Source organism: Carassius gibelio, chromosome A8, assembly GCF_023724105.1.
Source record: "Carassius gibelio isolate Cgi1373 ecotype wild population from Czech Republic chromosome A8, carGib1.2-hapl.c, whole genome shotgun sequence".
Lineage (NCBI taxonomy): Eukaryota > Metazoa > Chordata > Actinopteri > Cypriniformes > Cyprinidae > Carassius > Carassius gibelio.
The window spans coordinates 24433124-24457157 of NC_068378.1; the positions used below are offsets into that span (position 1 = coordinate 24433124).

Genomic DNA, 24034 nt, shown 5'->3' on the forward strand with positions numbered 1-24034 from the left:
TATATATATATATATAAATGTTACAATAGTGTTTTATATAAAGATACGTAAACACACACACACACACACACATTCACACACACACACACACATACATATATATATTATAATTCAGGGGTCTTCATGTAAAATAGTTTGAAGTCCAGTAATGAACCCTCGTCACCAGCCAAGGTCCAGACAATTTATATACCTAAAAATATGAATTGATGGTTTTTGGCAGACCAGGCTAAGATATTTAGGATCATATATAAGACTTTAAAACAAAAGGTTTTATAAAATGATAAACTTCACAATTAAGCCATTATTTTAGCCACAATTTAAACCAACTATTTGTTGTTTGAAAATATAATATATAATAATATAAATTATTATATTAATTTAGGCAATTATTATCAATCAATTATTATATTAATCTTAATATTGGTTTTATAATACATTATCTTCTTGTGGATCCACCAGTTCACATTTACGACTTTCTTGTACGAAGTAAGACTTTTTATAGCTCTCTGCTCTCTTCACTGCAGACCGTCTGACCGTAGCAACACTTAACTGTAGCAGCAGCCCATGATAGCACTGTAGGACCTAAACAAGACCTTGATGTGCTTGGTATGAATTAGATTTTGTTAGAAAATAGTGCCTGGTATTCATTTATGTCATTATGTCAAAAAGCTTTGCGGTCCGGATTCGGACCAGAGTTGGCCAGTTGGTGACCTCACACTGTCAGAAAGAAGCGCATACCCTTTTAAAAAAACACACAAACAAACAAACAAACAAAAAAAAACAACAACAAAAAAACAGCTTTGTACCTTATTTAACAATAAATGTTGCAAAATCATTAATATTAATGTTATCAATAATACCTAATTACAATATTAGTACCCATATATAGATAAATACTGTAGATAGATAAAATAGCTTGATATATATAGGCCTTTTTTCTTTCTTGATATATTTTAATTAGATTTACCCAGAGTGAGATATTCTTGTTTTAAATCTTATGGTTACTGTTTTTTGCAAGCATTAATTTTCATGACAGCTGAGCGATCATAATGATGCTCAGACGAGCTTCTTCCCTCCAGCATTCATGCTCATTCCTCTAGTATTTATTGTTGTATTTTTCTTGTGCTCATCTGAAATGCGTCACTTCTGCTCTGTGTACTATTCTCTCTCTTCCTCTTCCCTCTGTATGAAATGTAATGCTTTTAGGATCGATGAGCTGTAACTCTTTCTTTCCCCCCACAGGGGTTGACAGATATTTAAATTTTCTCGTTGTGCATCATTGGATTGCATTGCTGTGTGTGTGTGTGTGTGTGTGTGTGCGCACAGAGACCCTCCTCCCAATCAGAATGGCCCTGCGCTCCCCCTCCCCTCCCTTCTCTCTCTCTCCTCTCCCTCCATATGTGTGAAGAAGATGGTTGCAAGCAGCGTGGGCCTGTTTTTACTGTCGCACATCCTGTCGTGATCCGACCGGGAGGAAGCGGAGGAGAAGAATCCCTCCATTCAGGTCAGTTTCTCTCTTTCACTCACTCACTCCTTCATGTTATGTGATGCTGCTGTCAAGTAATTCAATTTGAATGAGGTTTTTGTCACACAGATCCTGTGGTGGGAGGAACAGGCCTGGAGTCAGCCAGAGCAGAGAGGTGAATCTCCCTTCATCCATCTCTTTACATCCTCTACCAGGTCTTTTCTTAGCGGTTCATGTCCCTTTAATTTTTTTTGGGTTAAATATGACCTCGGTATTAGCATTTTTACCATGGTAAAACCATGTTTTTTGTTTTTTTAAGAACATGCTTCATTCTTTAAAGTATAATGTAAATAAATGAGAAACACAAAAAAGTACATTTGATATTACCACATGAGTACTGTAAAAAACAGTAACACCTCATAATAAGGTTTCAATTAACATGATTTAATTAGTTAACATGAACTAACAATTATAACAATATAAGAATAATAGTTAACATTAAATAACAGTGCAAATTGTATTACTGTTCATTTCATTTTCAATTTAAACAAACTATCAGGCTAACAAAAAATTATAAATAGTGTTATTTTAGTATCACAGAGATATTAATAGTTTTTATTCATATTTCAAATGATTAGTTATACATTTTTATATTTTCTGTTTTTATATTAGATTGAGTAATTTTGTGATTTTTAATGTTTGTTTTTTTAAATGTGTAGTTTTTATTCATTTTTTTATTTAATTTTTAATTTTTATTTTAAATTATTATAGTATCTAGTTAAGAGTAACTCAAAATAAGAAATGTTGCCTTGGCGTCCATCTGAAATAAATTAAGTTTTATGATTTTTTTATATATATTTTATTTCAAGTTAAAGTTTTTTATGATTTTAGTTTTAGATTACTATAATAACCCCGGTAACAGATAAATTCCCCTATGTTAGTTTAGTTTACATTAACTTACCTTATTGTTAAGTGTGATCATAAAAGCTATGGAACGTGAATTATAGTTTAGTGCAGTGGTATATTCAAAATAAAATGAAAGTCAGTGGGGTCTAGTGTTGTTTGAAACAGTTGTTTATGAATATCATTCATAAAATTTGAACAGAAATAAATGTAAATATAAAAATATCTTATTATTTTAAAAAAAAAGTTCAGGTATTTAATTTTTTTTATTTTCATTTAGTTTAACTTTATCTACTAAAATAACTAAAACTAAACAGAAAAAAAATACAAACAATAGATATTTAAAAAAAACAAAAAAATGACAAAGCGTACAAAAATATTTCTAAAACTAAAATTAAAACAGAAAAATAAAAATTAATTCAAAATATGTATAAAACTGTAAAAGTATCTCAGTCATACTAAATTGACACTGGTGGGGTGAGTATATGATGACAGAATTTCTTTTTTTTAATGAAAAAATGACACGGAGATTCAAAGTGGTGTTTTAAACCTTGTAGATGATCTATAGAATGGCATTGCATCATATAATTTTTCTTCTGCTTGCGTCTCCAGCTGTCTCCAGCATGCAGCGTCACTCGTCTGATGTGGCCCGTCTCTATCAGACTGAGTTCATCCGGAGCGCGCGGGCGGTGGGCATGCTCTGGGCCGTCTGCACGCTCTGCTTTGCCATTATCGAGGTGGTCATTCTCATCCAGCCTTCATGGGTGGGCACACGAGAGCTGCACTACCGAGGAGGGGGTCCGGCTCCTCCGACCGGGACGCTGGGCCTCTTTGAGGTCTGCATGGAGATGGATTGGCCTGTCCCAGAATGCCGAGGGTCTCTTCGCACCCTGACTCCACTCCCTGCCTTCCAGTCTCCCGCTGTGCTGGTGTGCATGTCTCTCACTATGGTGTGGGCCAGCGTGGGCTGTCTGTGTCTGTTCAGATTCTGCAACGCAGCAACCGTCTATAAGATCTGTGCTTGGCTGCAGCTCACAGCAGGTGAGACTCTTCAGCTGATTCATCAAGTCTCTTCTGCTCACCACGGCTGCATTTATTTGATCAAAAATACTGGGTTACTATTTTCTATTGTAATATGTTTTTTAATATAATTTCTTCCTGTGATGCAGCGCTGAATTTTCAGCATCAATCCTCCGGTCTTCAGTGTCACATGATCCTTCAGGAATCAATCTGATATACTGATTTGATGCTTAAGAAATATTTTGTTCCTTATCAACACTGAAAACTTTAGTGCTGCTTCATTTTTTTTTTGTGGAAACTGAAAATGTTTTTAAGATTCTTTGATGAATAGAAAGTTCAAAAGAAAATTTTTATTTGTAATAGAAATGATTTGTTACAATATTAATATTTATATGTCACTTTTGAAATGTCTTTAATTCCTTGAAACAACCTCACTGAGACCAATATGTACCTCATTAAAGTAAAATCTAATTTAATTTATTTCATTTACTTTTACTTATTAACATGTCTCAAATTACAAATCTGTGCCTAATTCTAATTAAAATAGTCACAATTCAGAAAATCTGAATAGTTTCACAAGGCAGCAATTTCTAACAGAATATATATATATATATATATGATGATCCAGAGATCTGTGTAGTATGTGATGATGAAGAAGTGATTATTGAAAGCTCGTGATTTCTTCTGAATAAGTCATTCCATTTTTTACACTAAAAATTTAGTCCCATGACCCTCTTGTTGACTCTTAGATTTAAAGAGGCTGACTTTTGCTATCACCGGTACATCTTTAAGACATTGTGGAGGATGTAAATGATCTCAGTTTTGATTGCATGCATCCTTCAGTCATAACCTCTTTGTAGAGCTGTAGTACACTGAGATTGTTTTTGAATCTCTTCTGAAATGTGCTCTTTTTGACGTGAAATGTGAACAATGTGTGTTAAACAATACAGTACTACTAATTGCCTCTCTGTTTCTGGATGCAGGCTTCTGTCTGGCCCTGGCGTGTGTGTTGTTCCCAGACTCCTGGGCGTGTGCTGAGATGCGGGCGCTTTGCGGGGACCGTGTGAGTAGCTTCTCTCCGGGGAACTGCTCTGTGCACTGGGCGTATATACTGGCCATGTTGGGGGTGCTGGACGCCGGCATACTGTCCACGCTGGCTTTTGTTTTGGGGAATCGCCAAGATGCCCTGCTGCCAGAAGATGCCAAGGATGGTGATGGTAAATGGTGCACCCATTCTTGCTAAAATCTCTAAAATCATTTAATGTTTTAATGCCTGTTTTAAGAGAGTAGAAGTATTGTTCATGCTTAGTTTATGTTAACTAAAGTAGATAACTAATGATAAACCTTATTGTGAAGTGTGAGATATTTTAATCATGTTGTTTTCTCCTCTGTTCTCAGTGACTGGCTTGTTACTGGCAGCATAAAGCAGCGGTCAGAAGGTGCTGGTAAGACTGTAATCTAGTTTTTCTGGGGATTGTGTTTTTCTTCTGGCACTAGCATTGGACCCAGCATCCTCTTCTCTCTTCTGTAACTCATGTCACTGTTCTTTCTCACCCCCTCAGGTGGCTGTTTCATCACGTCGTTTGTGAACTTCTCTCCTGACAAATAATGATGAGATAAAACGTGTGAAGAGATGCTTGTCTTTTCCCCCTCAGCATGATGTCACCGTCCTGTGAATTCTGCTTACATAACCTGTCTGCATAGAAACAGTCACCTGGCAACAGAGTCCTTTCTCCCCTGACGGAGGAACATTACTCTGATCTTGTAATGGCGGCTCTTAATAGAGAAGAGCAAAGGCCATTTTCTTTAGTGCATTTCCAAGTGGAGGTATAGTCGAGGTCTCTGTGATCACAGATCACATGTGGTTTTCAGTTAAGTGATATTTAGAGGATTGACAGTGATGTTTGATTCCATGTTCTAGATGTTTTTGTGCATGAATTTAAGTCTGAATTTAAACTCAGCATAATATTACTATAAATCTGTTTAGTTTTTTTTTGGTCAGTTTTAATAATCTGATCATCTTTAAACTAAAGGTAGCTCATAACTCATATTTAAGTGAGCACAAAATAAAAATCTGCCAATTTATTTTCTTATCCAAATTTTAAATTAGTTTGTTTCTTTATCAGGACAGAGTTGGAGAAATATAGCATTACATCACTTGCTCACCAATGGATGCTCTGCAGTGAATGGGTGCCGTCAGAATGAGAGTCCAAACAGATGATAAAAACATTATATTTCACAAGTAATCCACACCACTCCAGTCCAGCATTTAACAATTTGTAAAGTGAAAAGCTGTGTGTTTGTAAGAAACAAATCCATCATTAAGACATTTTTAACTTCAAACCATTGCAAAAATAAGAGTCCTCTGTCTGTAATAATACTTTCTCCGGTGATAAAGTAATCTCATCTGAATCAGGAGAGAAATATGCACAGATTACGCACTGTTTACAAGGAAAAACAGTCCAGTCCTAAGTTATTCTAAACAAATGTGACCCTGGAGCACAAAAGCAAGCTTAAGTTGTTGGGGTATATTTGTAGGAAAAGCCAAAAAAAACATTGTATGGGTCAAAATTAAAGATTTTTCTTTTATGCCAAAAATCATCAGCATATTAAGTAAAGATCATGTTCCATCAAAATATTCTCTAAATTTCCTACCATAAATATATCAAAACCAAATTTTTGATTGGTAATATGCACTGCTAAGAACTTCATTTTGACAACTTTAAAGGTAATTTTCTCAATATTTAGATTTTTTGCACACTCAGATTCCAGATTTTCAAGTAGTTGTATCTCGGCCAAATATTGTCCGATCCTAATAAACCATACATCAATGGAAAGCTTGTTTATTCAGCTTTCAGATGTATAAATCTCAATTTTGGATTATGGACTTGTATTTTAGCCGTAAGTGAAGTTTAAAAAAATATTACTGATGGATTTGTTTTTACAAGTAGCTACACAACTTTTCACTTTACAGGACATTTAATGCTGGACTGGAGTGTTGTGGATTATTGTGATGTTTTTATCAGCCGTTTGGACTCTCATTCAGACTCACCCATTCACTGCAGAGGATCCAATGGTGAACAAGTGATGTACCCTAATGCTAAATTTCTCCAAATCTGTTCTGAAAAAGAAATAAACTCATCTTAAATTGCCTGATGGTGAGTAAACTTTCACCAAAAAAACAAAACAAAACAATTAATAGCAGTTTCACATGGAAACATGTGACGTCACAATGGTAGTAAAGTCGATTCCAACTTCTGTTTCATGCTGACTTTAAACTTGCATGCCACTGTTGTAATCGTAATTGTCTTCAGCCACCGTTAATATATAAAAAGTCATTGTCAGTTGTGCTTGTTTCAGATATAATGCTGATAGGTTAAGACTTTATCAAGCCGTTGCATTAAATGTTGAATGTGATGTGTTTTCTAATCCACTTCCAATGTAAAAGCAATGCAAAATTTTAAACAAAATGTTGTAGTTCACACACTTTATTAGCACTTACAGTGATTTCTGTTGTTTGACAAAACTTGCAGTATTGTATTTTTGCAGTAATGTATTTTTTTACAAGATTTTATGACTGCACAAATATCTAAAAGCATTAATATATGATTATATAGCTACGATTTCCTTCACAAATTCATAATAGTCAGATTACAAACCCAGAGGGCAGAAAGTTGGGACAGTGATTAATATCAGACAGAGTGTTTCAAAGCCAAGTCAAGGGACAAAAACACTTGATCAAGCTAAGATAGGATGCGTATGACACTAAGAAAACGACACACTACTTTAGACAGCCAGTCGGAGAAAGAGAGGACAGGAAACTCATTCAGAGCATGTTTGACATTTAGAAGGGCTCTTTTCTCCTGTAGTGCTGATACGTGCTGTAGAAAGCAGCTGATCTGATGTGTTGTTGTGCTGTTTAAACCTGTACTGGATATCTTATGCAATAAATAGATTTCAGACATTTTCGTTTCTCAATCATTTGTTTAAAAAAAATAAATCTAAATTAAGTTTACTTTCTAAAACAGTACTGTAGGTGTAGATACTGATTGAGCTTGTTATTATTACTGAGTGAGCTGTGAGTTACTGTTAATTTCCTCCCAATATGAAACAAACTCACTGTAGCTGTAGATAAGCTCTGATATATTTGGATCTCTGAGGAAACAGTCATGCTCCTTTCATCTGCTGAGAAACTCAGGGTTGCCAAGTGGCAAATGGCTTATAGTAGGAACTCACTCCTCAATGCACACGACAAAACGTCACCTAAATGCTATCTTACATGACCCTGGTCAAACAATCATTTAAAATCTGAATCCGTAATTAAGGTAAATGTAACTTTGATCCTGTTGTTTTTGACAGAAACAGCGAAAAAGCTACTTGTGCAAGCCAATAACTGATTATTTCCATGTCAGTATGGTCAATTAATGCCTGTACTATGGAAGCCTTTTTGCACCATGGAATAAAAAAATTAAAAGGTAATTGTGACTTTTGATCTCACAATTCTGATTTTATGTATTTTTTCTCAGAATCGTAAGTTAAGAACTCATTGTGAGGAATAACCTTGCAATTCTGAGGAAAAAAGTCAGAATTGCAAGATGTAAACCCAGAATTGGAAGAAAAAAAGTCACAGTTAGCTTTTTTAATTGTTTTGTTCCATGATGGAAAAGGGTTTACATTCTGTAGAATGTAGCCAGAAAGAAGAAAAAGCATTTTCCATAAGCTGTTATGTGTATGGGATTTATTATATTATAACACTGAAACAGAGTATTATCATATCAGAGTACCTCGGCAAGCAGGTCTTGATTAGATTTAGGCAAACGACAATGAACACTGGCGTATCTGTAAGCAAGTGAAATGTGGCAGTCCCGTCTGAAACTCTTGCTTGCTCTGTCTGTCTAGATTTCTCTCTATTTCACCAAACATTTCCCTTTAATTCCTCTCACTTTTACATACTCTTTAAGCTGGCAGGTACTGCAGGATATGCTGGGCGATCAGAGCGGGGTCATAGGTCAGGGCTCTGCGCTTGCGGCTGTGTTTTTTGGGGGGCGGCAGGTCAGTGTCTATGCGCTTCATTCTCTGTAGGCCGACGTGTGGTGTTCTGTTGCTCTGCCCTGCAACCTCTTCGTCATCCACATCACCATCGAGCCGTTTCACCCTCAGCAGTGATGCCTCGGCGTGGGGGGAGGGGCCAGGGGCGGAGTCCAGGGACCGGCGGGAGCGTTTTAGGGCGGATCCTCCAGATTGCTCCATGTTGGCCACAGCGCTCAGATCCCGTTTAGCACGCTGATTTGAAGGACCTCCCTGACTGCCACCCGATGCCAAGCTGGAGAGGATCTTCTCAACAAGGTACCTTCAAAATATAAAAATAGTTTTACGTTTGCTTGGCATTTTATTGATTCATTTGTGGAATTTTTTATATTACTATTTCTAGTTGTAGATTGAAGTTTTTTTTTTAAGTTTTAACATTTTAAAGTTCTTTTTATAATTTAGTTTTGTGCTTTTGTAATTTGTAGTAGTTTATTTAAATATTACTATTTATTTAAAATTTTAGTTTTGTTCATATTTTGTCTTATGTTATTAATATTTTGAATTCGATTTTTTTTACTATTTTGTTTAAATTTAAATTTTAGTTAAATATTTTTTACTAATTTGGATATGTTCTTTTCTCATTTTAGTTTTTTTTGATATTACTATTTAGTTTTTTTTTTTTTTTTTTTTTTTACATCTAATCATTTTTTCTATTTTAATTAATATTCTGAATTACCATTTGAACTATACTTTCAGTTTTCAGTTAAATTTCTAGTAATTTTGTTATGTGCTTTTTAAATTTCTTTTAAATTTTTTTCATCTAATATTTAATATTATTATTATTTTAAATGAGTGTTTATTTCTCTATTTTCATTTGAATTTTAGTTAGATATAACTATACATAATTATGTATTATGTGCTTTTGTCAGTTTTATTATCATTTTTTTTATATCACTATTTATTTCTAATCTTATAGTTTGTTTTTAATCTAGTATTTATATTTTGGGTTTAGTTAAGATGTATTATTATTGTATTACTTATTTACAGTTATTAATTTTAGTGTTTCAGCTTATTTCAATAAACAAAAATGTTTTTATAGTTTTAGTTGATGATAATAACCTTGACATTGAGGCATTGGTATGGTTATGAACGGCATGTTTCCATTACCTGAGCATCTCTTGGTCTTTGTCCTGCTCTCTCTCTGATATCCTGTTGGTGTTTTGAGCGAGTCCAGCCTGCGTCAGTCTCTCCTGCTTGTAGCGGTTGAGCAGAGCCTGAGTAAGCTGAGGATCCAGAAGGCCCTGCCATGAGGCCTGGGGCTTGGCCATGCTCACAGCCTGCTCGGTCTCATCGTAGTCCGGAGGGTATGGGCCCTGGAAATCACCCTCCTCCTCCTCCTCTTCCTCTGGTTTGCCTTGTCCGTTATTCTGTGCCTCGTTTAGGAGACGCAGCATTGACGCCAGATAAACTGCTTCCTGTTCCCGCCTCTGGTCGTTCTCCACCAGCCGCTGGAGGGCTTGTCCAAGACCTTGAGCTCTTAAGACCTCTGGTTGGTAGTACAGATCATTGCTCCGACTCCTGAAGTCAGCAGTGGGGTAAGACATCATCTGTGCCTCGTAGGGCACTGAATCTCGCAGGTCTCTTCGCAGACGGATTTCAGCTGCCTGGATGTCAAAGCTGCGACCTCCTCCACGGATGGTAGAGAGAGGCTGACAAATACAGAGAAGAGGAGAAAGAAATCAAACTGGTTGGTGAAAAATGTCTCCTGTTTCGATGTTAAACAAATTTGTGCACAGTTTGACACAGAAAATCTTATTTATACTCATTGTTATTTATACATATTTGTATAAAATAAGTATTAATGGTCCCATCTAAAATGGTTTTATATGAGGTGTGCATATAGTATGAAATTTCCCTCACATAAAATGACCATTGTTTTTTTCTACTTATTAGAAATTAGTTCCGTTGACTTATTATATTGACAGGTGACTTTGGGCATTTTTTTTGGGGGGGGGGGGGGGGGGGTTTGTCTGCAGTAGCTTTGTGAAATTACGTTAAATAAAATTAGCACAGATTCTTTAGTGGTTTTTAGTCTTTTTGGCCATTTCAGCTTCACTTTTGTTGTTGTTACAAAAAAAAGTGATGATGCAGTATTAGTTCCGTTGATTCATTATATTGACTGGTGATGTGTCTTTGTTGGGCGGACTGTAATTGATTACAATCATTTTGTTATGTTCAACTACACTTTTGTTTTTGCTATGTATTATTCAATAATTGAAAGCAATTAAATAATGTCATCTTGTTTAGAAAGTAATGTATTTCCTACAGAGGACCATCTCTGATGAATAGCAGCAAGGGCTGGAGATTTTATGATTAGTAGATTGTGACGTACAATTTTTGAGCACAGAAACACTCACCTCCCACTTCAGTGACACTTTACATACTAATCATTCATGCATTGGAGAGGAAGCATTAGTAAGCATGGTTCCTCTCCTCTCATCTGTACTCCCATCCTTAAACCTCCTCTCCATCCCCACTGAGTCAGACATTCAATTACTACCACACTATTGAGAAGAAATGAAAGATGCTTTCTAGGGCCTGAAATCACTGTAGGGTGCATAGCAAGCACATTCTGACAGTATGACTAACCAGCTCCTCTTCAGCTTATATTAGTTCTGTCACTGGCACTGAAGATCTGTGTCCACCATTACCAGGGACGGACTCAAAGAGGGTTCGCGAATCATTTGAGTCAGTTTGGGAGTTCGGAGCGGGTTCGCGAATCATTTGAGTCAGTTCGGAGTATGGAGCGTGAACCATTTGAACCAGTTTGGGAGTTCGTTGCGGTTTCGCGAATCATTTGAGTCAGTTTACGAGTTCGATACTGGATCACAAATCATTTGAGTCAGTTTGTAAGTTTGGAGCAGGTTCACGAATCATTTGAGTCAGTTTGGGGTTCGCGAATCATTTGAGTCAGTTTTAATATTTAATACTAGTTCTAATTACGTTTTCCCAGCGTGTTTGGGTGTAATATATGACATATTGTTTTAATGATGTGCCTTTTAACAGTATAAAGTATATTCAAAAACTAAAATCGTGCATAAAAAGTGCACGCATCTAGGCTAATGTAAAGTTACACGATGAAGTCATAGTGTGCGTGTGCATTTTGAGTGCGTTCTTTCACTGGATTATTCGATGTATTCAAATGCATTTATGAATGCATGTGAATGATCACAATATTCAAGATATGGGGGTTAGAAAATGTACATATTTATATCATTTTATGTAGTTAATCAATATCACACGAAGAGTGCCATTTCAGTTTTTCTCCAAAAATCAGCATGATTAAAATGTGATATTAAGTGATGAGTGGATAAAGACTAGAGCAATCAAATAGTGAGAGAGTGATCTGCTCACCTGGTTATGGTCCATTACTGATAGGAGACCTGTGTTTCAGCAGTGATTTATGATCTAGAACCTTGAATCTGTTTCTCTACTCATGCTAACCACTGAAAAGAGCTAAAGCCTGAGGTTATAAACAAAGTGCTGAGTCATGACATTGTCTTCACCCTCTGTGTGCAAAGTAATTATTCTAAATTGCAAAGCGAGCACTGAGAAACAACTAGCAGCTCAAAAACTACAATATGTGCAAGTTCTGTGTTTGTCAGAATGATAAGTGAAGTTCATTTATGTGGTATTTTAGGGCTGTTATGATTAATAATAAATGAGGCAGATATAGTGACGTCTGAAACTAAAGGAGCAGGATTCCTCTGGACGCTGTGTGAGTTTGATCAGTGACTCATTCTGGTGCATTTAGATGTCTGTAGCACTCCAGACGTACACATTGCATGTGTGGTGATATGAATCTTGCTGTTAATATCATGAATTTAAGTGGTTTAGACGTCCTCCGGTTCCTTACCATCTGCTTCACTCTGCACCAATGGAAATTTTTCTAACGTAAACAACCATCTGCAAAGTTACTTTACAGCTCCTGTAGACTCCAGCCAAAGTGCTTTGTCACATCAATTTGCATATAGTTGTGCGTGTCATTATAAAATGTATTAAGAGATTATCAATCCACTTCATGGGATTGGACTTAATAAAGATGCTTCACGTACCCACTTTTTTGCATAAAAAAAAAATCAATAGCAAGTGTAAAAATAATTTTACAGTAAAAAGGTTTTTACAGTTTGGTGTGTGTACAGATTAAGTGAATTTCCAATCAGTGTTGTTTTAGCTAAAACAATAAAAAAAATTACAAAGATGAAATTAAAAAAGATATTAAATGAAAAACAAATGTCTAAAAAAACTTAATACAATCAGTGTTGTTATAACTAAAAATAACAAATTGTTTTCTGTAATTTAAAAAGTGGAGATAAATGAACAAACAAACAAAAAAACAAACAAACAAACAAAAAAAACATTTCACAAAAAAATTCAGAACAACTCAATCCAATCAGTGTTGTTTGTTTTTTTAAAATCCTTATCTAAAAAAAAATCTAAATCTAAAAAGCAAAACTCTAAAATCTATTTTTAAAATGAAATAAAAATACTTAAACTTACTTACTTAAAAAAAAAACTTAAAATTAGAAATGTTGCCTTGGAAACTAACTGTAATAAATACTAATATTTATACTAATAATTATTACCAAAAACTAAAGCTGAAAAAAAAACTAAAGGTAAATAGATTAAAAACTAATAAAATGACTAACTTAAATTAATATGCAAGCTGAAAAATATATAAAATAGCTCCAAATATTAAATACTATAATAGTATTGAAATAATACTAAATTAACACTGAGCCCAGTATATTCACATTTATTCAGTCATTGAATTTTTTTTTTCATGATAGCACATGAAGCTCATTTTACTAGGTTAACTGACAAACATTTTTACAGTATAGATGGATGGATGGAAGAAAACTGAGAGTGCTCTCCGAAAGCTGTTGCCATGGCAGCGTTCCTCCTCCGCTTGGAGTGAAAGAGTGTTTGTTCTGCTAATGAGATTGTGCTTCCTCTGCCATTGATTTTATCCCGTGTTGCCCTTCAGATATGGCCCCTTATCCTTTACACGTTCCCAAAATGACTGTAGCATTTACATTCAGCTCAACATGACTGTGTTTCAGTGACCGCTGCTGTCCATGGTGCTGAAAACATGAGCTCACACTAATGACTGCTACACTTGTGCTCTCATGTCTTAGTCTCATGTCACTTTAAATAGTAAATTCAACAAGTACACATGACACATCATCTGTTATATAAGTATCATTCTGTCTACCTTGCTAAAATAACATGGAGCTCTGCGATTGAAAATTCAATGTAATATTTAATGTGATCTTGGGTCATTTGCAAGATCCTTTTGCTGTGCATCCATTTCTGCGCACTGCCTTTCTGAGAAATTTCCAGAATTTAATCAGGATTGTATTCAATAGTAAATAGCCCTGTTGATATGTGTTCTCTTGTTGCCAGGCAATAATGATTTGTACGCCCTATTTCACGCCATCTGGCTCGACTGATCTCATTGTTCTCTGTGACATCAGTTAAGCAGAAATTTACACACAGCCAAGCATAACATATGAAAAGGACACAAATAGTACATTGTGTACTTTCACATATTCAACATGTGCAATGATTCACAAGTAATTGAAATGAAATAGAAAAGTGTCTCTAAACACAATGAAATTGTAATTTAGCACCAAATGCAAACCTCTGTACAAATTGTATAGAGGTAAAAAATAAGAAAACATGCAGGTTAAGATGTAACTATTGAGGAATCAAAGTGAATCACGCACTCAGTCTCAACAAACACACACGATGAGGGTTTGGTATGGTGTTTGCTTTACCTTTGCCTCTGGTGTGGGGATCTGGAACAGCGTCAGGGAGAGGAAGAGCAGAAGAGAGCTGGTCAGAAGGCCCGACATCCTGGAGGAGAGAATGAAGCTGCCCCTGCAGTGAAGAGAAACGCTGCCACCAAACACCAGCACAGAGACTGACAGATCCAAACAGAGAGAAACACAGAGAGAGAGAGAGAGAGAGAGTGGAGAGTGGAGAGCAGAGGGGGAGGAGCTTCATTGTTACTCCGAACAGAGATGCAGGGAAGAGAGAAAAAAAGAGACTGTGTTTGTGATTTTTGCATGGTAAAGCTGATGAAAATGTTTTACTGCATGCATACAGTAGGGCTGGTCAAAAAAAAAAAAAAAAACGTTTAAGCTTCGAAACTTCTCTAGAATAAAAGGCTGGAATCTCTGTGTGTTTGTCTGTGTTTGCATTTTATTTATGCCAAGAACAGTTCATCCAATCGCCTTAATGCGTGGTCCGTGTATTGCTGCGGATCAAAGGAAGTGCAGTGTCACATTTTGGTGCAATTTGGACACGCGACACGTTCAGAATGAATAAACTTTTAATCTACAGAACAGCGCGAGCCGGAAGCGGTGCTTCACGCGGGCAGGGCTTATGCTCTTAAAACGTACACACTGTTCTAGTGACACGACAAATTATTATAAGGGCTGGACTGTACGTTTTTGTGATCACTTTTGTATTCGCAAGTATTTTCCAAGCAAATAAGTGCACGTTTTTATCATGTGTAAAATTACTTATTAACATGGGGGATAATAGCAGCTTTTTTTTTACACCAACAATATACGTAGAAGATAGAAGATTTTTCAAACTTGATGTGCTGTTGTGGTAGGCCAGTTTCAAATCGCAAATTTGCCACACAGCCTTTGTCTTGTCCTCACACAATTTAAAGTGCTCCCACACAGCTGAGGTCTTCAGGTCTTCCCTTCCAGATGAACTGATTCATGACGTTCACTCATGGACGTTTCATATTCAAGCGCGAATGAGAACTGTTTTGCGGGGATGTCAGATGTTCAAAAAAAAAAAAAAAAAAAGAATATTAGATTATTTACACATAAACAAATTAGAATACAGCACCTTTAGTATAGAACCCCAATGATCCCTTTCTTCTAACAGTTTGTTGTCATAAGTTATGACAACAAACTGTAGAAGAAAGGGATCATTGGGGTTCTATACAGAACCATAGGGTTCTTTACTCAACTATAAAGAACCTTTTATGCTAAAAAGGTTCTATAATGACAAGAAAAAACCCTTTTGGCACAAAGGGTTCATATCTTGAATTTTGTGATCATTCACATGCATTCATAAATGCATTTGATTGCATTAAATTGCATTTTGAATACACCGAATAATGCAGTGAAAGAACGCACTCAAAATGCACAAGCGCACTAGTATGACTTCATCATGTAACTTTACATTAGCCTAGATGCATGCACTTTTTAGGCACGATTTGTTTAGTTTTTGAATATAGCTACTTGATACTATTAAAAGGCACATCATTAAAACAGAAAAATACAAGTTCACATTTCACACCTAAACAAGCGTGGAAAACGTAATTATAACTAGCTACTAAATTAGTTAAAAATGCCTATCCATATACAGCTATGATTTGGGAACCCCAAACTGACTCAAATGATTCGCGATCCCCCTACGAACTCCCGAACTGACTCAAATGATTCGCGAACCCGCTACGAACTCCCGAACTGATTCAAATGATTTGTGATCCGCAAACTGACTCAAATGATTCGCGATCCCGCAACGAACTCCCGAACTTATTCAAATGATTCGCGATCCCCAAATTGACTCAAATGATTCGCGATCCCGCTACGAACTCCCGAACTGATTCAAATGATTCGCGATCCCCAAATTGACTCAAATGATTCGCGATCCCGCAACGAACTCCCGAACTTATTCAAATGATTCGCGATCCCCAAATTGACTCAAATGATTCGCGATCCCGCAACGAACTCCCGAACTTATTCAAATGATTCGCGATCCCCAAATTGACTCAAATGATTCGCGATCCCACTACGAACTCCCGAACTGACTCAAATGATTCGCGATCCCGCTACGAACTCCCGAACTGATTTAAATGATTCGCGATCCCCAAATTGACTCAAATGATTCGCGATCCCGCTCCGAACTCCCGAACTGACTCAAATGATTTGCGATCCCAATACACATAATGCTATAAAAGTGTGCACATCCAGAGAAATAAACAGCAGATGTTCATGTTAACAACTTCTTTAACTATTTAACTTTGTTAATAAAGTAAATAAAACGAAAACATGAATGTTTTAATGCTACTGAATAAAAATAAACGATCCACTAGAAAGTCTCTGCTCATCATCGACAGTCACTTCCGGGGCTTGATCGTGCCTCGCCGGGGCTTCCTCGGTGCCAACGGCCAGGGTTTTTTGGCCCGACGAAAACCTTGGGCCAAAGCGGGCCAGCTGGGGCTAGAGGAGGGGTTATGAACAAAGGCGGAGTTTCTCCGTGTCTGGAGAGCGTCAGCGCGGATCATTTTAGAAAGATAACAGCTTTAACAGCAGCATTAAAGACGTTTTAAAATAAGTTGAGCTCAAAACTCACTCTTAGTTAGCAGCAAGTGTTTGAAATAACTTCCGATGTGGATTATAATCACTAAACAAGGCAGAAATATTTATAAGCGATGTAAAAGACTATGTACGCTAAACATTAACGTTGCATAGTAAACATGGTAAAAATGACCACTTGGATAAATCAGACGTCAGCTTCTTATTCTTTATTACAATTGTGTATTTATTAAGTAACATTTTATCTGTCGTCTTGTTTCAAGAGTTTAGCTCCACGTTGCATATCATCAAAATATAATAATGATTTTTGTTCTGGAGCTTTTATAGAAATAGCGAGTCTGCGCTGAGGATCATTTCAGAAAGATAACAGCTATAACACCAACATTAAACACTTTTTTAAATAAGTCGAGCTGAAAACTCACTTTCAGTCAGCAGAGAGTGTTTGAAATAACTTGATCCAATGTGGATTATAATCACCACACAAGGCAGAAATATTTATATGCGATGAAAAAGATATGCACGATAAACATGTTAAACATGGTAAAATATGACCTGCTTGAAGAAATCAGACGACAGCTCCTTATTATCTATCACAGTCGTGTATTTATTAAGTAACTTATATTATCTGTCACAAGCCTCGTCTTGAGAGCTTATCTCACGTTGCCTATCATAAAAGAATATAGCCTAATAATGTTTTTTTGTTCGGGACCTTTTATAAAAATAGAGATATTATCATTAATTCTAAATGTGACAGCTACTGTGGCTAATAAACAGAAACAGACTCGACTGAATAAGCAGGCTATTTTCATAAGCGTTAAAAATAAATAAATAAAATAGAAATAAGTGTATTTATGTGTGATTAATTTTGAGTCCTGATAAATTAAATCAATTCTATAGTTAAAACATCGATACTTTTGAATTTGAATATATATAACAAAGCATGCAAACAAATGGCCTCTTTTATCATGTTTGTTTTGTGATCGTGCATGTTCCAGTGACTTATTTCTTAGTTTTCTGATAACTTCTCTTTGATGGTGAAATGATGAGGTTGCATGACGTTGTTCTGAGAGGCGTGTAAAGGGCGTGTTTTAGTGACGTGCAGCGGTGCTTCAAGCTCCACTGTGGAAATCCTGCGCTATTCTGGCCTCGGTGCTACTGGCCCGGGGCTATGAGCCCCGCCCGGCCCACTTTAAGCCCTGGCTCGCACTGGCCCGACAGTGGAAATGCGGCTCGGGCCGATGACGTCACTTTCATGGAGGCATGTTGTACACGCCCCCGTCCATTGACTTCGCCCCCACGTCAAAACAGTAGGCTTGTTTGAGATGAGCAAAATCTGCGCAGAACCGATCACTGGTGATCAGCGCGAGATGAATGCCGGTTAGAAATGTGTCCGAGTTACGTCTGCCTTGCTCTGATGTCATGCTGACGTATGCCCAAAATCTCTCGCGAGCGCAAGGCGCACATATGTCAGTATTAAAGAACTAAATATTGATAAACACGTCTTTGGTATGTAATTAAATGGGTTCTTGTTCATTTTATTTATTTTCATATAAAAGCAACAGAACTTGAATTACATCCAGTTTATTAGCAACTGTGCACGAGCGTGAATCCCGCGATAGCCATCTTTGATCTCACGGGTGTCAGATCCACTACGAGAAGAGAGATCTGTCCGGCTTGCCTGCACTTTGTTCACTCCTCCTCTCGCTGCAGCTGCCTACTCTCGCTTACATTTCAGGCGAGGCAAGGCGCATCTCAAACAAGCCTAGTGCCACAAAGAGTGACGTGCAGAAAAGTGAAGCGCAAAGGAAAAATGGTATCATGGTATCGCAAGCTCAAACTAGACTGACACGCAAAATAAAAGCAGCGTTGCAAATAAATGAATAGATATGACCATGGAAAATATGTATTGCAAAATAATTGCTTTCGCGCTGTTTCATTTGTTTTGCAATTCTTAATTTTTGTTTGCAAAAAGCAAATGTATTTTCCTCAATACTTTAAATAAAATGTTTAAAATTTGTTTTTATTGTTTTTGTATATTTTAAACTAGGTAAATCTTTCTGATTTATTAAAATAAAAAGTCACATACATGGATTTTTCTGGGCTAAGCCCCGGATCTCCACTCACCACCCCTGGTTTGGACCCATCCATTGCTCATGTGACCAAAAGTAATAGGTGTGTTCGACATCGGCTGCGGCTGGATGCAACCGATCGGCGAGAGTAGCCGCGTGCAGGTGGGGAGGAGCTGCAAACGGAGATATGAAGCCGGACACGTTGTGGCTCCCGTAGTTTGCTGCAATTACGTCAGTCATGGCAGATCACGTGGCGATTGCTTACTTGATCGCGTTTAATGTGTGTATAAGTGGTGTTTTGGAAGGGTCTTGAATGTTGTTAAGTTGAAGTTACAGCAAGTTGTTAGCAGTTTGCTAACCACATGCAGGTGAAGTATAAACACAGCAAAATAAACTAAAGAATATGAAGAAACCAAACAAATGGAGGAACATAATGTATTATGTATCATTTGTATAGGAGCATTTATGACCACATTAGATTGTGTGTTTTTAAGATTAACATTTTAGTTCTTAAAAATGCTCATTTGAATAGGTTATGCTGCTGAATACTGTAAAAGGTCTGTATAAAAAAGAAAGTCATGCAAAATAAACATACACAAACTTTATATTAACAATAAAGTAAATACAGTAAAACAATATTTAATAAATATGATTTATAAGATGAAGACGACATAAAAACGTATTGAACTGTTTTAAAAGTCCATATGAGAATTTCTGAAACTGAAGCCGACTCGCAATAAACTTGAAACGCACGTCATCGGTGTCATCAGTGAATCCAGCCAACCGTGGATCAGTTGTGTCGTCATCAGAACCTGTGCAGCCGCTCTTCAGAAGCTGCGCTGGCTGAGTTCTCCGGCTACTCTCGAATCGCTCTCGTGGTACTTTGACGGCACACGTCACAGTCACGTGGCGTCAGCGCTGTATCAAGTCGGACAAAATTTCTAACCGGCATGCACTGCTTCAAGTCAGCCGACGATCGGTTTGCGCAAAACTGCATGAAGTCGAACAAGCCTATTGAGATAGGTATAAACGGAGGTCGGAGCCAGCTCCAAATGGGCGGATCAGCTCCAAATGGGTGGGACTTCAGCTCCAAGTGGGCTGTACAAACCTCCAGAGCCTTTTGATTGGTTTATTTAATGTCACGGGGTTAATGCACGCTGCGAATCCCCCCCCCCCCACCAAAAAAAAAAAAAAAAAAAAAAAAAAAAAAGACGACGTCAACTTCCCAAGGCTTTTCAGCGTCAAGAAAGAGGAGTTTGAAGGGGTAAGTTTAGTTTGTACAACGTTACAAGTTGCGAAAAAGTGCAGTATCTTGGCGGTTGATGTTTTAGTCTTGACGTAGTTAAATCATGATTACAAGCTCATTGCATTCAAGTTTGAAAATGGGAGGACATTCATGTGCAGTTTTTACCTTCAAAACTCATATTTACGATTATTGCGAGAGCACGTTAAGACAGAATTAGCAGCACAGATAAATTACATCTTTATCGTGTCTGTTACCCTTTTGTGCTAAATATTTCTGCAATACATATAGGATTTACGCTGCAGATTACGGACACTGAAGACCATAAGCAGGTATTGTTACTAACGTTACGCAAAATATGCAGGCATAGGTATTATAACTGCACTTATATTTAAGCGATCAATAACTATTAATAGATTTAGTACAGTGTTCCACAAGAATCAGTCTTTGTTACAAGTCTTTAAATGAGTCTTCTCCTAACTGATAATGCTTGACTTTAACAAAGCTGGTCATTGTTTCAAAACCTGCTGTTATATTTTTAAAATGTTATCTATTTTACTTGTAACGTTAATCCAAATAATGTAAGGCAATTGAAACATTTGGTTTAATTACCAAATTCATTTTTTTCAATTTAATAATCATAACAGTGGATATATGAGGATAACTGCAGTGTCCACTACCATGCATTACATATCAACAGGTGTAGAATTAATTTTGTCATTGTAGGAAACACAAACAAACAAAAACATTATGTGTAAACTTTGTGTTACAAAAAGTTCAAGTCTGGGTGGCCAGAAGTTACATTTCAGTGACCTGGTTACCGCCTCTCTCTGCAAACCCAAAGGATCACTTTCCTGTAAACTTTTTTTTTTTGTTCTTTCTATGCATCAAGATGTGTAATTTATTGTGTCTGAAGAATTTTGACTAATGTGTGTGTGTGTGTGTATGTGTGTGTGTGTGTGTATGTATGTGGGTCTTTGTGTGGATAAATTATGTTCATACTTTAAAGGTGGACATTTGCAACAGCGCTTGTCCCTAAAATTGCTCCAGGGGTATGGTCAGAGCCTGTCCTAAATGACAAATGATGGAATGTAAATGACATTACATTCTGTAGACGTCTCACATAAATGTGCATTGTACTTTAGTTAATGTTAACTTGTCAACAGTGAACTATTTTAGGATGTCATTGGACTGAATGTTTAGTGATTAATGACACTTCATTCCAGTAAAAATATAATCCATAGTCTTGGAGTGAAAGCAGCAGCAAAGTGTTCCAATGCTGATAAAAATCAAGCAGGTTAAAACCTCAGGTTCCTTAAATATCTGTTCTACAGGACTGTTTGGGTTTGGACAGATTTTGTAATGGTTTTGAAGTCTGATGCTCACCAGGCCTTCATTTATTTGTTCAGAAATGCAGTAGAAACAGTCATATTGTAAATTGTAATAATATTTTACAATAACTCTTCTATTTGAGGCAGCAGCGGATCTACCCCAATCATCATTAATGGGACCCCAGTGGAGAGAGTGAGCAGCTTCAATACCTTCAAATGCCCTGCAAAGAGTAGCTGAGCACATGTCCAGAACATCTCTCCCCTCTCTGCAAGACATCCACACCAGAAGATGTAAATCTACGACTGTTAAGATCCTTAAAGACCCCACCCACCCTGGAAATCCACTGTGTCATCTGCTACAGTCAGGCAGACGCTTCTGCAGTGTGATGGCAAAGACGGAGAGACTCATCAGGAGTTTCTTGCCTCATGTTATCAGACTACTAAACATGGACATTAAATACACTGAACTTTATAGACCGGTTGTTTAGGGCTTCCCAATAACTCTCTGCACACTGCACTTTTTTGACAACCTAACTATGCAACTCCTCCTCACTGCACATTGTTTACGTCTCTGCACATCATCTGTGTAGCAGTTTCTATGTAGCATCTCTACAAATCATCTGTGTAGTAGTTTAATACAGTATATTGTGTATATTTTATACAGTATATTTTTTTCCTGTTGTTTCATTATTTTTATTTTTTTTGCACAGTCTAAAAAGAGTATGCCAGACCTACATTTCACTGCTTTTTGCATGTCATATAACAAATAAAACTTGAATTTTTAATGGTGCGGATTGTTGGTACAAATAATATTTTCCTCTTAAGTCTTGGAATGTTTTTTTATTATTATTATTAACTCTTGTATTACTATTTATATATTTTTTTCTTTTTTTAAATTAAATGTTTATTTGTAAAATGTACTTCCACGTGTGGCTTTTTGTAATGTTGTTTCACCTAGAGCCAAGGGGGTTGTAACAATCTAAACAATATAATTTCTCCCTCAGATTTCAAACTTGCTTTAAAGAAAAACATTAACATACAGTAAACATTTTATTGCTCTAAATTACTCATTCATTTTCTTGATACTGATATAATTATAAAATTTATATAATTTAATATAGGCTACTTGAATGTTTGCAGTTGTCACAAAATTAAATAACCTCTTGTTAATCAAATGTAAACTACAATGAAAAACAATAAATCTGTTTTTCATTAGTATCGCTACTTTATGCCATCCTCATTCGCGCGCACCCCGGCAATGACGCAATGTGAAATTTCCGCTTAAACCCCGCCCATTTGCAAAGTCCCGCCCACTAGCGGCAAAAGTTCCTCCCACTTGGAGCTCTCCGTGAAGTCCAGCCCACTTGCGGCAAAAGCTCCTCCCACTTGGAGGTCTCCGGGCTGCAGCGATACCTACTTGAAAGTATTAGAACAGATTTAAAATAGATTAAAGTGAATAAGATTTACCCCTGGTGGCTACACAGACTAGGCTTAAGCTATTTCCAGACTAAAATGCATATATGAGCGGTCTTAACTGAGAATATCTTGCTCTGACATTAGGATTGGTCCGACAGACGATGCCAGACCCCCCTGCACGTCTTCCGGTTCCCAGCAGTCAGCAGAAGTGGATAAAAAGTTTACATTTGAAATCTAGATATTTATCTTAAAAAAACGCATGGATTTGCTACAGGTGGATTTTATTCACCCCCTGGAGGTACGTGAGGGATGTTTTATTACACAGACTTTATTTCTGAACTGTTGACACCAAACACTCACTTTACCCCATTGAAAGGCTTGGAAGAGCAAGAACAATTTTTAATATAACTTCGATTGGATTATTCTGAAAGAGGAAAGTCACCAGGGATGCTTCGAGGGTGAGTTGAAGATTTTTCATTCTTGGGTGGACTAACCCTTTAAACTGTTTCTTGGTAATTTGATGCAAAGGTGACATAATACAAAGAATTGTGTTATGTACATACATAAAAAAAAAGAAAAAGATTTGTGATGCTGATGACAGTTAAATGCGTCATCACAGTCTTGTAAAATGAGTAGCAAGAGACCAAAAAATGCAGATGAGCTGAAGGCCACTGTCAAAGAAACCTGGGTTCCATATCACCTCAGCAGTGCCACAAACTGATCACCTCCATGCCACACTGAACTGAGGCAGTAATTAAAGCAAACGGAGCCCCTACCAAGTAGTGAGTACATGTACAGTAAATGAACAAACTTTCCAGAAGGCCAACAATTCACTAAAAATGTTTTATTTTTATTTTTATTGGTCTTCTGAAGTATTCTGATTTGCTGAGATAGTGAATTGGTTTTTTTTTTTTGTTAAATGTGAGCCTTAATCATCACAGTGAAAAGAACCAAAGACTTAAAATACTACAGTCTGTGTGCACTGAATTTATTTAATTCACGAGTTTCACAATTTGAGTTGAATTGCTGAAATGAATGTTTCCATGATATTCTAATTTACTGAGGTGCACCTGTAATTTGAAAAAGAACACTTTGCAGAGTAGATGTGACAAAGCAGAAGTGACTCTCAAACACTAACTTTATACCTTCTA

The 24034-nt window shown here is 36.7% G+C and overlaps 2 protein-coding genes across 2 annotated transcripts; one reads left to right on the forward strand and one right to left on the reverse strand.

The window, feature by feature from the left end:
• Window positions 1-46: 46 nt before the first annotated feature.
• Window positions 47-7352, forward strand: lhfpl4b (LHFPL tetraspan subfamily member 4b). The gene is made up of 6 exons (XM_052604902.1): window positions 47-1504; window positions 1595-1640; window positions 2981-3409; window positions 4372-4605; window positions 4787-4833; window positions 4951-7352. Exons 3-5 carry the CDS (start codon window positions 2992-2994, stop codon window positions 4810-4812), a joined length of 678 nt encoding a protein of 225 aa, XP_052460862.1. The 5' UTR covers window positions 47-1504; window positions 1595-1640; window positions 2981-2991; the 3' UTR covers window positions 4813-4833; window positions 4951-7352.
• On the reverse strand, window positions 6861-14432 carry pcsk1nl (proprotein convertase subtilisin/kexin type 1 inhibitor, like). The gene is made up of 3 exons (XM_052604901.1): window positions 14257-14432; window positions 9584-10125; window positions 6861-8738 (listed from the first exon to the last, which is right to left on the reverse strand). The coding sequence occupies exons 1-3, from the start codon at window positions 14332-14334 to the stop codon at window positions 8345-8347; spliced, it is 1014 nt and encodes a 337-aa protein (XP_052460861.1). The 5' UTR covers window positions 14335-14432; the 3' UTR covers window positions 6861-8344.
• Between the last annotated feature and the right edge of the window lie 9602 nt (window positions 14433-24034).

Coding starts and splice junctions, on each gene's coding strand:
- pcsk1nl (XM_052604901.1), bottom strand. CDS start 14,334: ATGTCGGGCCTTCTGACCAGCTCTCTTCTGCTCTTCCTCTCCCTGACG. Junction 10,126..14,256: donor TCCCCACACCAGAGGCAAAG/GTAAAGCAAACA, acceptor TGTATTTGTCAG/CCTCTCTCTACCATCCGTGG. Junction 8,739..9,583: donor AAAGACCAAGAGATGCTCAG/GTAATGGAAACA, acceptor TATATTTTGAAG/GTACCTTGTTGAGAAGATCC.
- lhfpl4b (XM_052604902.1), top strand. CDS start 2,992: ATGCAGCGTCACTCGTCTGATGTGGCCCGTCTCTATCAGACTGAGTTC. Junction 3,410..4,371: donor TTGGCTGCAGCTCACAGCAG/GTGAGACTCTTC, acceptor TTCTGGATGCAG/GCTTCTGTCTGGCCCTGGCG. Junction 4,606..4,786: donor AGATGCCAAGGATGGTGATG/GTAAATGGTGCA, acceptor CTCTGTTCTCAG/TGACTGGCTTGTTACTGGCA.